The sequence below is a fragment of the Arvicola amphibius genome, chromosome 9, assembly GCF_903992535.2.
Source record: "Arvicola amphibius chromosome 9, mArvAmp1.2, whole genome shotgun sequence".
In the NCBI taxonomy this organism is placed as follows: domain Eukaryota; kingdom Metazoa; phylum Chordata; class Mammalia; order Rodentia; family Cricetidae; genus Arvicola; species Arvicola amphibius.
In genome coordinates this window covers 58,741,204-58,754,407 of record NC_052055.2, presented here as the reverse complement: position 1 = coordinate 58,754,407, position 13,204 = coordinate 58,741,204, and the positions used below count along the sequence as shown (strand labels likewise).

The window sequence follows — 13,204 nt, the reverse complement described above, 5'->3', positions numbered from 1 at the left end:
AATAACACCAACCCAGGCCAATCTCCACATGGCCCTCAAGCTCACACATGCAGAACTATTCCAAAGAAGAATAACAAAGTACCAAGACCTGGACTATCATCAGACACGGCCCAGGCCCCAGACTACGCATGCTCACAGTAACTCCAGCAAAGGCGGGAGACAGACTGCCATCAGAACCCCACATGCTAACATAGACCTCACTGAAGGGCTCTACATAGTCAAACTGCCACTGACCTTACAGGGAAGGACTGGGATACATGCACCTCAAGGGTAGGAAAGGCACCTGGAGTCAATCCCCTGCACTGAAAGCTGGAAAGGTTATGTAGAAGTGCAAAATAATATATATATTATACACACACACACACACACACGAGTATGTTGCCAGCATGCATATCTATGTACCATGTACATCTTGGGTACCCACAGAGGCTCAAAGACGGTGCTGGACCTCCTAGAATTGGAGACTGTTAGTCGCCCGCTATGGTGCTGGGAATTAGGTGGTCGTGAGCCACCCGATGTGGTGCTGGGAATGGGACTCATGTTCTCTACAAGAATAAAACATGCTCTTGCCATTACGTCATTTCTCTAGACCCTAAAATAGTCTTTTTAAAGCATCAATCATTATTTAGTCTAAATTATTACCTTTAATCTTTTAAATTTAATAGTATCACATTCTTTTCTATGAAGATTAACTTCCAAATTACAGTTTTTAAAAATGTGATTATTTACTCATGGGAGAATAATATGAAATGTGTCCCTTGAGGAAAGGTGAGGGAGGACATCTGATCGCCCCACTAATCAACCCTGTGAACTATATCAACCCTGTCATACGATGCTAGGAGTGGAAAGAATTATACACAGGCCTGAAGAGCTTGACCAAACTTACTCGTGCCCTCTCCTAAGCCTGCAGCACCCCATTCTAGACATACTCTGCTTTCCTGCCTTTCTAAAAAGTAAATCTGGAGCTGAAGAGATGGCTTTAGTGGCTCCTCTTCTGGAGGACCTGAGTTTGGTTCCCAGCATCCCACATGGCAGTTGCCTGAAATTCCAGTTCAAAGGGATCTGATGCCCTCTTCTGGGCTCCATGGCTAATTACATACACGTGATGTGCAGATATACATAGGCAAAACATCCATACACATAAAATAAAATAAAGATAATAATCTAAGAAAGGAGAAAATACAGTAGTAGTCGTAATACTGAATCTGGCCGTGTACTGTGTATATACATAATATACTAGCTGCAGCAGGCATAAGGCACAGGGAGGAAGCTCACTGGGAGTTAAAGACCAGCCTGGTCTATGTAGCAAGTAGCCAGGGCTACACAGTGAGACCCTGTCAATAAATAAATACGCATAAATAAATCTGGACTGGCATAGTATTCCAGCATTTAGGAGCCTAAGGCAGGAGGCTCACAAGATCACAGCAGTGGGGAGGAGAGGGAGAGAGAAGGAAGAAAGGTAATATGAAAATATCAATCTGCAATTTCCTGCTAACCTGGAGGAAAAATGTTTTCTTGGCTAAGTGAAGGAAGGGAGAGGATCTAAGAGTCTTTTCTCCACTCTACTTTGCCCACCAGGAATTCCTGAAGAACTATAGGAACTACCTCCCTCAGGCAACCTGCTAGCTAGCCACAGTTTAGCAGGTATCAACCATGAATCACACCCTCCTGGCAGATGCCCTGGATTTAGGAAGCCCCGGTTATGCAAACATCGAGGTCAATGCTTCAGGTACACCAGGTCTAGGGGGCAGAGCAGGGATGGTGACTACCCAAGAATAAAAATCATCCAATATGCAGGGGGTGGGGGATTTTCATCCTGCTGACTCTGCTGTCAGTCAAGACCGCAGCCCCACACCTCAGCTGGGACATCTGCAGAAGCAAATGGCACACAGATGACAGGTAATTCCTTAGCTTCCCAAATGCTTTCCCTTAATCTCTTGCCTTTGCTTCTGCGGTCCTATAAAGTAGAAAGAGATTACTGGCCCCACGAGGCAGATGAAGAACCAAATCTCAGCCATTAAGAAAGCTTAACAACATGTATCATTTAGACCCTTTCCCCTCAGTCTAATTCTAAATAAAAGGACTATTCTACTCACAATGTTTATTTTACTTTTAAAAAGAAACTACTCATTTCCATAGTGGTAAAACCCTGTAAAGAAATGGCGCGTCACCTGAAGAGTAGTTGGTAAAAAGGCCGGGAGTGAGGTGGTGCGGCACACAGCACAGCTGTCAGCCCCCACACTTCCCTTCCGAGGACTCCTGAGCAGCTGACCAAACACAGCTAGAACCTGCCCTCCGGTGAGTGTGCTTCGTATTTGGGGAAGCAAAGAAGCATAGACGGCCAGGCATAAAACAATACGCTAATGAGAAGACTATCTGATGGGTCTAGACTCCAAGACAAGAACAGGAGGCTCCAGACAAGTGGGGATAAAGAGCAACAAACCATTGAAAGGCCCAGTGAGCTGGAAAAATGCAGGTACTGAACAGGACTGGGGCTGGAACAAATGAGGGTAAAAGTCAGAAGCCAGGGGCGACAGCAGATAAAAGGTGACCAGAAGACCAGCACGAGGGGAAGAGTGGATAAGGGTGGCTGGGAGCTTCTAGGGAGAGTAAGTACTCAGCCTGCTCTTTCTCAGACCATGCAGCTGTGCAATTCTAAAATGTGCAAAGCAAGTAATTATGAGATAAACGTCTCCCCGACGACCCAAGAAAGCCAATTCCAAAGTAGCAAAGAGTGATTTACACTACAAAAACCCACGGGAACAGGAGGCCAGATCCCTCAGCAAATGTGACTGCAATGGGGCAGACTCCCAGATCCTCCCCTTTCCTCCATGCAGTCAAGAGTGGTTCCGTCCTCTTTACTCTGGCAGAAGAGAGAAGAACTGGTCTCCAGAGCACAAACACGAAGTTTCTGGAACAGGGGACTGTATACTGGAAACACAACACACACACAGATATCTTTCAGGGATGCACCAAGCTGAAGTGATCAAGGAAACTCAGAGGAAATCTCTAGAAAACTAGAGAAATGTGATTTATTCTGCTGTGCCATTCACCCAGTGATCAGCCATATAAGACTCCAGAATAGGCCTGGCGGTAGAGGTGGTGGCACACGCCTTTAATCCAGCACTGGGAGGCAGTTAGATCCCTGTGAGTTTGAGGTCAGCCTGGTCTACAAAGTGAGTTTCAGGACAGCCAGAGCTACATAGAAACTTTGTCTCAAAAAAAAAAAAAAATCGAGAAAAAGTAAGTTAAAACTGAACAAAGCCATGGTATGATGGTCACACAGGAAGAAACATACAACTACAAGAGTCTGGATCCACATCAACGAGCAATACAGAAAACAAAATCTAACAATTCCCAGAAAACACATTTAAGGCAAGAGGAAAAAAAATGATGGACACCACAAAACTTAGTTGTAAACAGCATTTACGATCATAATATAAACAGTGACTATCAATCCAGCATTTAGCAAAAATTACAACTATATGGAGAGGAAGGCGAGGGGAAAATATAAAAGAACTGAAAACCCAGAACACACACATCCATCTAAAGGTGTGACGACACAGCCCAAAGGAGCAAACGGAAAAGTGCAAACCTAACCTCGGAGCAGGCCAGTGAAGAGCTGAGGAGGAGAACTGTTTGTGTTTATCCTACAGAACTGAACTGTTTAAGTATATGTGCACAAAATTTTATTTTATAAAATAAAATCAAGCCATCTTTAATCCCAGCACTCAGGAGGCAGAGACAGGTGGATCTCTGTGGGTTCAAGGCCAGCCTGGTCTACAGAGAGAGTTCTAGGACAGGCTCCAAAGCTACACTGAGAAACACTATCTCGAAAAACCAAAAATAAATAAAACTTTAATTAAAACAATGAGTTGAAAAAAAAGTAATACAATGAGTTGAAAAAAATGAGCCACAAATCCTCTTTGATGGAGACATTGTATATTGGTTATGGGATAACAAACCACTTAGTGCTCTCCTAGTTCAGCCTACTGACCTCACCCTGAACAGTTCTCAGACAGACAGACAGACAGACAGACAGGGCGCAGACTGCCTCTGTGACATTCAGAATTGCCGTGCACTTCCACAGTAAGTGACGAGGACGTGAGCCTGCAAAGGGCCAGGCCTTGCTTGAGGGACTGCAGACAGGAGGTGCAAAGCAAACACGATTCCTTCTCATAGTACTTCATTATAGGAGCAGAAAGGCTTAATCAAGTAATTACTCATTTAAATGAGTTTTTTAAATGCTCGTGAAAAATCTCACAATCATTTAATAGATGGTCTTTGACCGACAGTGCTGGGAAAATTAGATATATCCACATGAAGAATGTGCACTGCATAAAAATTAATTCAGAATGGAGACAGGACCTACACAGGAGACTAAAACTCCAGGAAGAGATAAGGGAGAGGCATCATCAAAGGCAGTGGCTGAGCTGTGTGGTGCCCTAAATCTGGACGTGGCGCTTTAAGGGATAAAGTTAAGAGGAGTATGCATTCAAGGACAACCTGAGCCAAACAGGAAGACCTTATTTTATTTTATTTTATTTTATTTTATTTTGAGACAGATCTCTCTTTGTAGCCCTGGCTGTCCTGGAAGTCTCTATGTAGACCAGACTTGCCTCAAACTCACAGAGATCTGCCTGCCTTTGTCTGTCTGCCTCCAGTGATGGAATTAAAGGAATGCTCCACTATGCCTGGCTGAAAGGCCCTATTTTTGTATGAGATAGATGGGTGGCTGAATAATAGATATATGATAGATAGACAGAGATAAATAGAGGAATGAGACAAGTGAGCCCATAACAAACTTAAGGATGAGCCGGGCGGTGGTGGCGCACGCCTTTAATCCCAGCACTCGGGAGGCAGAGGCAGGCGGATCTCTGTGAGTTCGAGGCCAGCCTGGTCTACAAGAGCTAGTTCCAGGACAGGCTCTAAAAAAGCTACAGAGAAACCCTGTCTCGAAAAACCAAAAAAAAAAAAAAAAAAAAAAAAAAAAAAAAAAAACAAAAACAAACTTACGGATGCTGGGGTAGAAAGAAGGCTCAGCAAGTCAGAGAGCACTGGGTGCTGTCAAGAGTAGAGAAGGCAGAACTCGGCTCCCAGTGAGCAAACTACAATGACATGGCACACGTGCCAGGTGCCGGCTCCACAGGAGGGAGACAGGTGCCACGCTGCCCACCGCGGGCGGACAACAGCACAGGGGCTGTGGGAAGGGCTACAGGAGAGCTGAGAAAAGAAACCGGATGGTTTTGGAGGACAGGAGGCTGAGACAGGAGAATCTTGAGTTTGAGCCGGCCTGACCTACCCAGTGAAGCCATGTTTCACTTAAAAATAGAAAATTATTTTAAAAATAAAAAAGGATTCAAACGCACACAGCAATACAGTGACCTGGGCTGTAGTCACAGCTACAGCTGAGGAGCTCACTGACAGTCGCCAGGGAAAACGAGAGGGGACGCTAAGGGCAGCTATCTTGGTATGTGGACAGCGTGTCATCTTGCTTTGACTTAGTTACAAATCTTACCTTTTCTACAATGAACACATGTTGTGTGTTATGCTATGTATAAGAAGAAGTTTTTAAATCAGACTCTGATTTGAAGCAGAGCTGACCTCAGACGCCATCAGCCCCTGAAGCATGCAGGGCTGGTGAACAGACGTGCTGCTCTCACTTGTGTTTAGTCTTCTGCTAGCGCACAGTTCCTCCACGGGAGCAGAGCACACAGCCATCACGACTCCTCATAAATCCTACGAGACCACTAGAGCGATGGGCCATGTAATTCAGAAAAACTTGCACCAACTATCACCCTAAGTTTGGTGCTTAAAAAGCACCAGTACAGTCATCTGGGAAGTCTACATATCCAATACTGTACTACTCAACAATAAGAAGAGAATTCTTACATGACTGCTTGTTCTGATTAAGTTCCTGGGACAGCTTAAGAGAAAGGAGAAGACGGAAGGACCCCGAACAGAAGCATACATATCACTGTTTGGTCCCCTGAACAGAGGCGTGCATGTCACTGTGTGGCCCCATATACACAAAGAAGCCACACAGCAAGGCCATAGGAACAAAAAGGAACTGAGTGCTGCCAGAAGCTTGGGTAGAGGTCAGGAGGGATGGCTCATAGACTGGGTGTCCTTACATGCAATGCTCCTGCTGTCTGCATGACTCCGTGAACACACCAACTGTACTACGTTCCTCCACTTACTTGAAAAGTTTGAAATTAACAGAACACAAATCATCATCTCCAAAATAAAGCTCAAGCTTTTAAAAGGTGAAAAAATAAAAAGAAATTTTATAAAAGTCTAAGAATTTAAAGTATTTATTTCCACACCTCTTTTTTAAAAAAGCAAGAGGAGAATTAATAACAGAAATAGAGCCGGGTGGTGGTGGCGCACACCTTTAATCCCAGTACTCAGGAGGCAAAGGTAGGCGGAGCTCTGAGTTTGAGGACAGCCCGCCAGAGCATTGTCTGTGGAGAATGGTGACCATGAGCTAACTGACAGAGTCTCTCGCTGCAGCAAGTTGGTTGGGGGTCTGGCTCTAGCAGGCCTATTCACTTCCTAACCCCTTCCTACTCTCTTCTTCCCTTACTGAGATGGGGTCTCACTTTATAAACCCAAGCCACCCTCAACCTCATAATCCTCCTGCCTCAGTCTTTCAAATTGTAAGGTTGCAGGTATGCACAGACACCTGGCTTTAATAATTTTCAATAAGCTAAAAATGAACAATAAGGTGCAGAAGAGCCTGTCATGGACTAGGCGTGGTAGCACACACCATAACCCCAGGACTTGGGAGGCAGTGGCAGAGGCTAGAGGGTCAGGGGCTCTGTCCTTTGAAAACAAATAAAAGCAAACAAACAAACAAAAAAAAAAACAGCAGGAATCCTCAATTCCCAAAAATAACCCAAAAAACTTTACTAAGGGCTGAACTGAAAGCAGGCTCCTTCTTTGCCAGCCATGGTAGCATTAATCTATACAACCCCAGCACTCAAGAGACAAGAGAACCAGAGTTCAAGGACCACCTCAGCTGCAGAGTTCAGAAATCAGCCTATCTCAAAAAAGAAAAGAAGAAGGAAGAGGAGGAAATAATAATAATAATAATAATAATAATAATAATAATAATAATAATCTGGGAGCCAGGTATGGCACCTGTAATCCAGGCAGAGGCAGAGAAATAGCAGCAGTCAAGACCTGCAGCTACACAGCAAATTCAAGAACATCCTAGAGTTTACACGCTATTATAAACCTTAAACTTAAAACAAGAGAGCACAAGGAGGTTTAGAACATAATGCTATACATTACAGAGTTAATAAAATATAAAAATGAAACTCAGTGTTTAGACGCCTCTTTTCTAATTAATTTTTTAGATGTGTGTGTGAGAAGAGAGAGCATGAGCACTCACGTGCACACCAAAGCACAAGTGTGAAGGTCAGAGGACAACTTTTAGAGGTTGGTTCTCTCCTACCATGTAGGTCCCGGAGATGAAACTCAAGTCAATAGGTTTGGCAGAAAGCAGCTTTCCCACTGACCCATTTCACTGGCCTTCCTCATTCTGTTACAAAACAAAACAGCAGCTACTCCACCAGCTAAAGAAAGACAGACAGAAGGCCAATATAACTTGCAAACTGGGAAGTTTCTAGAAAATCCAACACTGTATCACTGACCACTATCTAAAAAAAGGAACAAGTCATAATATTCAGTCCTTTAAAATTACTCCAATTGCTTCTCAGCCTTGACTAAAATAAAGTACAAAAATTACTCAAAACAAGGACTGGAAGTGTACGCCTGTGGTACAGGAGGTGTACCCTGTGGTACAGGAGGTGTACGGCTGTGGGAGAGCATTTGCCTAGCATAGGTGAGACCTGGTTCCATGTCCAGCACTGCAAATTCACTGTATTTATACACACATCCTTCAGAGCCCTGAGACACGAGCTGCATATTGATAAGGAACAGTTATAAAGGAGTTGCAATGGGCTGCCAACACCCCAGTTAACACAAAGCTCAGAGACCCCAGCAGACTGTTTTCTAAATCCGCCTGCACTCTCATCCCTGACTTGCTCAATGAAGGCAATTCCAATTTACAGTCTAAACCCGAAGCAGCTGTATTCAGAGCTTCACTGGTCTGAAGTACTTTCTATTTTTAGTTTCAATGATCATGCAATTTAGCTAATTATCATGAAATTTAAACTTTAACTAAGAGACACGAACAAGCTGCAACCTGTACCACAGAAGGCTCACAGGGGCTGCCGTACACGCAAAGTTCACACAGGCTAAACCCTGTACTTTCTTACAGAACTTCAGTTCTTAGCGAATGTATTGCACCCTGGGACATGGGAGAGAAGAAAATCCCATCTTTGTCTTGAATTTTAAAATGAAAGCCAATACAAACGAAGCTGCAGTTCAGGGTAGAGCCTACCAGACCCGAGGCTTTGGGTTCAAGCCCTAGCCCCAGAAGTAGAGAAAAAGCCTGCCAATAAAATGCACTCTGTAGCTTTACTGTGAGTGCACTGACCTGCAGGGTGGAATTGTATAAACTGCAAATAAATTCAGACACACAAGACACATTTGCATTTCCTGCTCTCTGTTTGTTTTTCCTTGAGTCTGTTCTATTTGAAAAGGAATCCCATAAATGCACATACAAAATACATATCACCTCCAGTTATCACCTTGGGAGAGGACAAGCTCCTCTAAATTCATTGCTGGAGGAAATCAGCACTAAGATAAATATGTTTGTCAGGGCCAGCTGGTCTACTGAGTGAACTCCAGGACAGCCAGGGCTACACAGAGAAACCCTGTCTAGAAAAAGAGAAGAGAAGAGAAGAGAAGAGAAGAGAAGAGAAGAGAAGAGAAGAGAAGAGAAGAGAAGAGAAGAGAAGAGAAGAGAAGAGAAAAGGATTCTGTTGCACATGTCATATAGCCTTTCATTTAATAAAACACTATAGATTTTGGTGGGTTTTGTCTTATTGGTTTGAGAGAGAGTCTCACACTACTATGTAGCTCAGGCTGGCCTAGAACTCACAATCCTTCGGCCTCAGCCTCCACACCTGGCAAGGACAGCATATTTTTCAATTGCTGTTTAAACAATGTGTTTTTAAATTATCTATACATAGGCCAGGCGGTGGTGGCGCACGCCTTTAATCCCAACACTCGGGAGGCAGAGGCAGGCGGATCTCTGTGAGTTCGAGGCCAGCCTGGTCTACAAGAGCTAGCTCCAGGACAGGCTCTAAAGCTGCAGAGAAACCCTGTCTCGAAAAACCAAAAAAAAAAAAAAAAATTATCTATACATAAACCAGCTATAACTTCAGAGAAACATCTCAGTTATTTCCTTTTGTTTCACTGTCTCCAATCTCCAAGTTCCCAGTATATCAAACTTGAGACATGAGACCACAATGCAAATCATTCCAAGACTGAAAAGTACTCAAGTTTGAGAAGAAATAGCCACAGGCCTGTATCTGCACCACACTGGAAATGCACTTCCGTGTAAGCTCTGAGGCACAAGGGAAGTTTTCCTGGTCGCTATTCCACAGATGTTCTATCAGGAGTAAACACGGAAGTGCAGGGAGCAATGGCTTACGTTCACAATCCCAGCACTCGGGAGACTGAAAAAAGAGTTCAAGGCCAGCTTGAGCTACATAGTAAGACCCTTCTCAAAATAACAAAAAAATTCTGTAAGACTCTCCTGTAGGTATATTTCAAAGCACAAAGATTCTGAAATCTACTTAACTCATACTTGTATATGTAACATTGAAAATGCAAGTCATTATAAAGAATTGAAATTCTATTTAGAAACCTCGTTTGTTGAGGTCAGTCCCAGGCCTGTCCTTTAGCCACGCATCATCCTGATGTCCCCAGAGTGCTGTGGCTTTGCTTTACTCCAGGGACTGCTTGCTAGCTCTGTGGAAAGGCACTGCGAACAGGTGCTCAGAGTGTGAACTCTGCAGACTCCGCCTTGGTCCTGCCCCCCTCCCCTTGGTACTATGCAGCTGAGAATGAATAGGGTTTGAACTCACAGACCCAGCAGGTAAAGGTGCTTGCTGCATGAAGATGCCTGCTTGCCAACCTCTGTTCAATCCTTGGAACCTAAGGCTGCACAAAGTTGTCCTCTGACTCTCGCACAAGCGCAGAGGCCACTTGGGTCATCAGGTCTGGCGATGAGAGCCTTTATGTGCTGCCATCTTTCTTGCCCTTGACTTTCAGTAAGGGTTTAAGACAATGAAACGAGGCTCGGGTTTATATCAAACAAAGGCACTGAAATACTGTATCTTTGTGCATAAGCACACATATGGATTGCTATCTTCTATCGACAGCAGCCGCACAGTACTGAATGGACTGAGGGTCACTGAAATACACACTTCTTACAATTTTTACTTTCTGTGTATGGGTGTTTTGCATGCTGTGTGCCATGTACGTGCTTGGCACCCAAAAAGACTGTAAGAGGGTGCCTAACCTGGAACAGACAGTTGTGAACTACCATAGAGCTGTGAAGACTCAAACACAGGTCCTCTGGAAGCATAGCCAGTGCTCTTGACTGCTGGGCCATCTCTCTGAATACATGCTTTAATACGATAAGGTTTTGGCGTGCGCATTGTTTAAAATCACTGGTCTTGGAAGCACTCCGAAGACAGAGGTAAGCTTAAGGCTGGCCTAGACTACACAATAAGACCTTGTCAATAAAGAAAAAGAAATTAAGAGACAGCTAGATAGATAGACAGATGGATGTTCAGGCTTGGTGACACATGGCTACTCCTGAAACACAGGGGACATTCTGGCATGTTTAGAAAACTAAAAAAGTACATTATTATGACTACTGCACAAGTCACCTCATCACCTCTTTTCCTACAAAATAATCAGTCTGAACTAAACCCGGGACTAAAACTTGTCTTCCCAACAGCCAGGACAAAGTAGAAACTTTATTAATATCACTTTATATTTATAAAAATAAATATAAAAGTTTCTATTTATTTTTGATCAAAAAATTCTTTGTTTTTTATTATTTATGTATTTATTTTGAGATGGGGGTCTCTCTATATATATCCCTGGCTGTCCTAGAACTTACTCTGTAGACCAGACAGGCCTCCAGTCTAGAAAGAGCCGCCTGCCTCTGCCTCCCAAGTGCAGGCTGGGATTAAAGGCGTGTGCCACCATACATGGCCAAAGAAAAAGTTTTGATAAATCTGGCCATGATGGCACATGCCTATAATCCCAGCACTGGTGCTGTAGAACTTGTGTGTGTGTGTGTGGGGGGGGGGTGTCCAGACCAGGTTTCTCTGTATAAAAGCCCTGTCCTGGAACGAGCTCTTGTAGACGGCCAGCCTTGAACTCACAGAGATCTGCCTGCCTCTGCCTCCCCAGTGCTGGGACTAAAGGCGTTCACCACTCCACCTGGCTGAACACAGGACTCTTGCAGCCACTCCCTCTACCTAGCTGATCAGAAATTCAGATCTAAAGCCAGAAGTCCATGCTTTGTCAAACTCTCCCTTTGCTTTCCTTGTCTACCTAGCTGATCCCTAAGATCTTCAGGCCTTGATTAAACCAACAACCTTCTCTCAAAGACAAAGCCTGGTACTTGAGCAAGCCACTGCTCCAGCTCATCTGGGGAAAAGACCATCCCACTCTCTATGTTCTCCTACATGAGGGAGCACACATCTGGGGAAAAGATCATCCCGCTTTCTATGTTACATGAGGGAGCACACATCTGGGGAAAAGATCATCCCGCTTTCTATGTTCTCCTACATGAGGGAGCACACGCACTTCTAACCAAGCACGTGCAGCCACATAAATAAGCTCACCCCCCAAAAAAATGTGAGCTCTTTATTTTCTTTGCCATCCTAGTACTTAAACCAAGATGCCATCCACACATATGGAGCAAATACACGGGTACTCCAATACTGCACATCACACCAACCCCTGCCCGCCTACACATACTTATCTAAGAGAAATGAAATTTTATGACACTTACACCATGGCCAGCTTTCTCCCTCTCCAGCTCTCACCTGGAACTCCTCTGTCCCCTTCACATCCTTGGGGACATCTTCACAAAGGCGCTGCAGGCTGCTGTTGTTGTCTTTTGTGTCACACTTCTGAGTAGACAGTGAGGGCACCATCTAATTCATCCCTGTACTGTAGGCTAGACCACACCCAGCAAGGCATCCGACCTATTAATGGGCACTCAAATAATATACCTTTGAATTGAACTCTATTGCGGACCAAAGTACCAGTCATTAACTTCAGCCACCTCACTTTCTTCCGAAGTCCAAAGTGAAAGGCTGTGCTTTGATCAGGCCTCCATGCTTCCCCAGCTCCGTCACAGATGCCAGCTGAGCTCCACTGCTGCTTTCACTTCTGGTCAGTGTCTGTCACAAAATCTGTAATAAGTTATATTACGCTGGCTTTTCATGTCAGCAGCTACAAAAGACTAGAAAGAAATTCTCTGCTGCCAACAACGCCGGTGCTGCCTAGCCACCGTTTCAAAACCCACTGTGTGTGCTGCCAGGAGGCTCAGATAGGTTCCAGGCTCCCAGCACTGGCACTGCATTTGGGCTGATGTTTCTTCTGACTGTCCTCCCTAGTCCAGCAAGGAAGCCCAGCCTGTGCTGAGGAAAACCGCTGACCGAGCTCTGCAGTTTAACCTTGAGGATGCCGAGACACCAGCGACTGTTGGTTTTATCTAAGTCCCAAACCAAAGACCATGAATTTCTAAGATTCTCCCTACTCCTTCGTGTGCCTGTCAACTTCTCACTGGCAATGCCCCGTCCAAGGTGAATTTTATTAACATGGTCTCGGAGTTTCACAGTGCAACCAGACACACCAAACACCTAACCTTACATTACTGCTTTACCTACGCCCTGCACACAAAGATGGAAGGCAGCACTATGCTCTCCGTGTGGTCTACTGCACTGAGCCAGATGAGGACTCTCCGTCTGTGGACACTGTCAGTACTCACCAAGATTAGCTGTCTTAGCTTTCAGAGCTTAGATTTTTAGATTAGGATGTCCATCTTACACAAGCACTTCAAACATGTCAGGTTCTAATCTACATGGGAAGTAGAAAAAGACAAGATCTCTTGAGTAAATCAGGAGCACGGGGACCTAGAGAAAGGGTTGAAGGGGAGGAGAGTGGAAGGGAGGGGAACAGAGAAAACTGCAGAGCTCAATAAAAATCAATAAAAAAATTTTTAAAAAGGCCAGGTGTGGTGTTGCAAAGGCAGGTG

At 44.5% G+C, this 13,204-nt stretch overlaps 1 protein-coding gene across 1 annotated transcript in view; it reads right to left on the bottom strand.

The window, feature by feature from the left end:
- Dip2b (disco interacting protein 2 homolog B) overlaps positions 1 to 12,231 on the bottom strand; it is a 157,237-nt gene extending 145,006 nt beyond the window's left edge. Inside the window, 1 exon segment of the mRNA XM_038342001.2 lies at positions 12,177 to 12,231. Within this exon segment, the coding sequence (XP_038197929.1) occupies positions 12,177 to 12,216 (40 nt within the window). The 5' untranslated portion in view covers positions 12,217 to 12,231.
- Between the last annotated feature and the right edge of the window lie 973 nt (positions 12,232 to 13,204).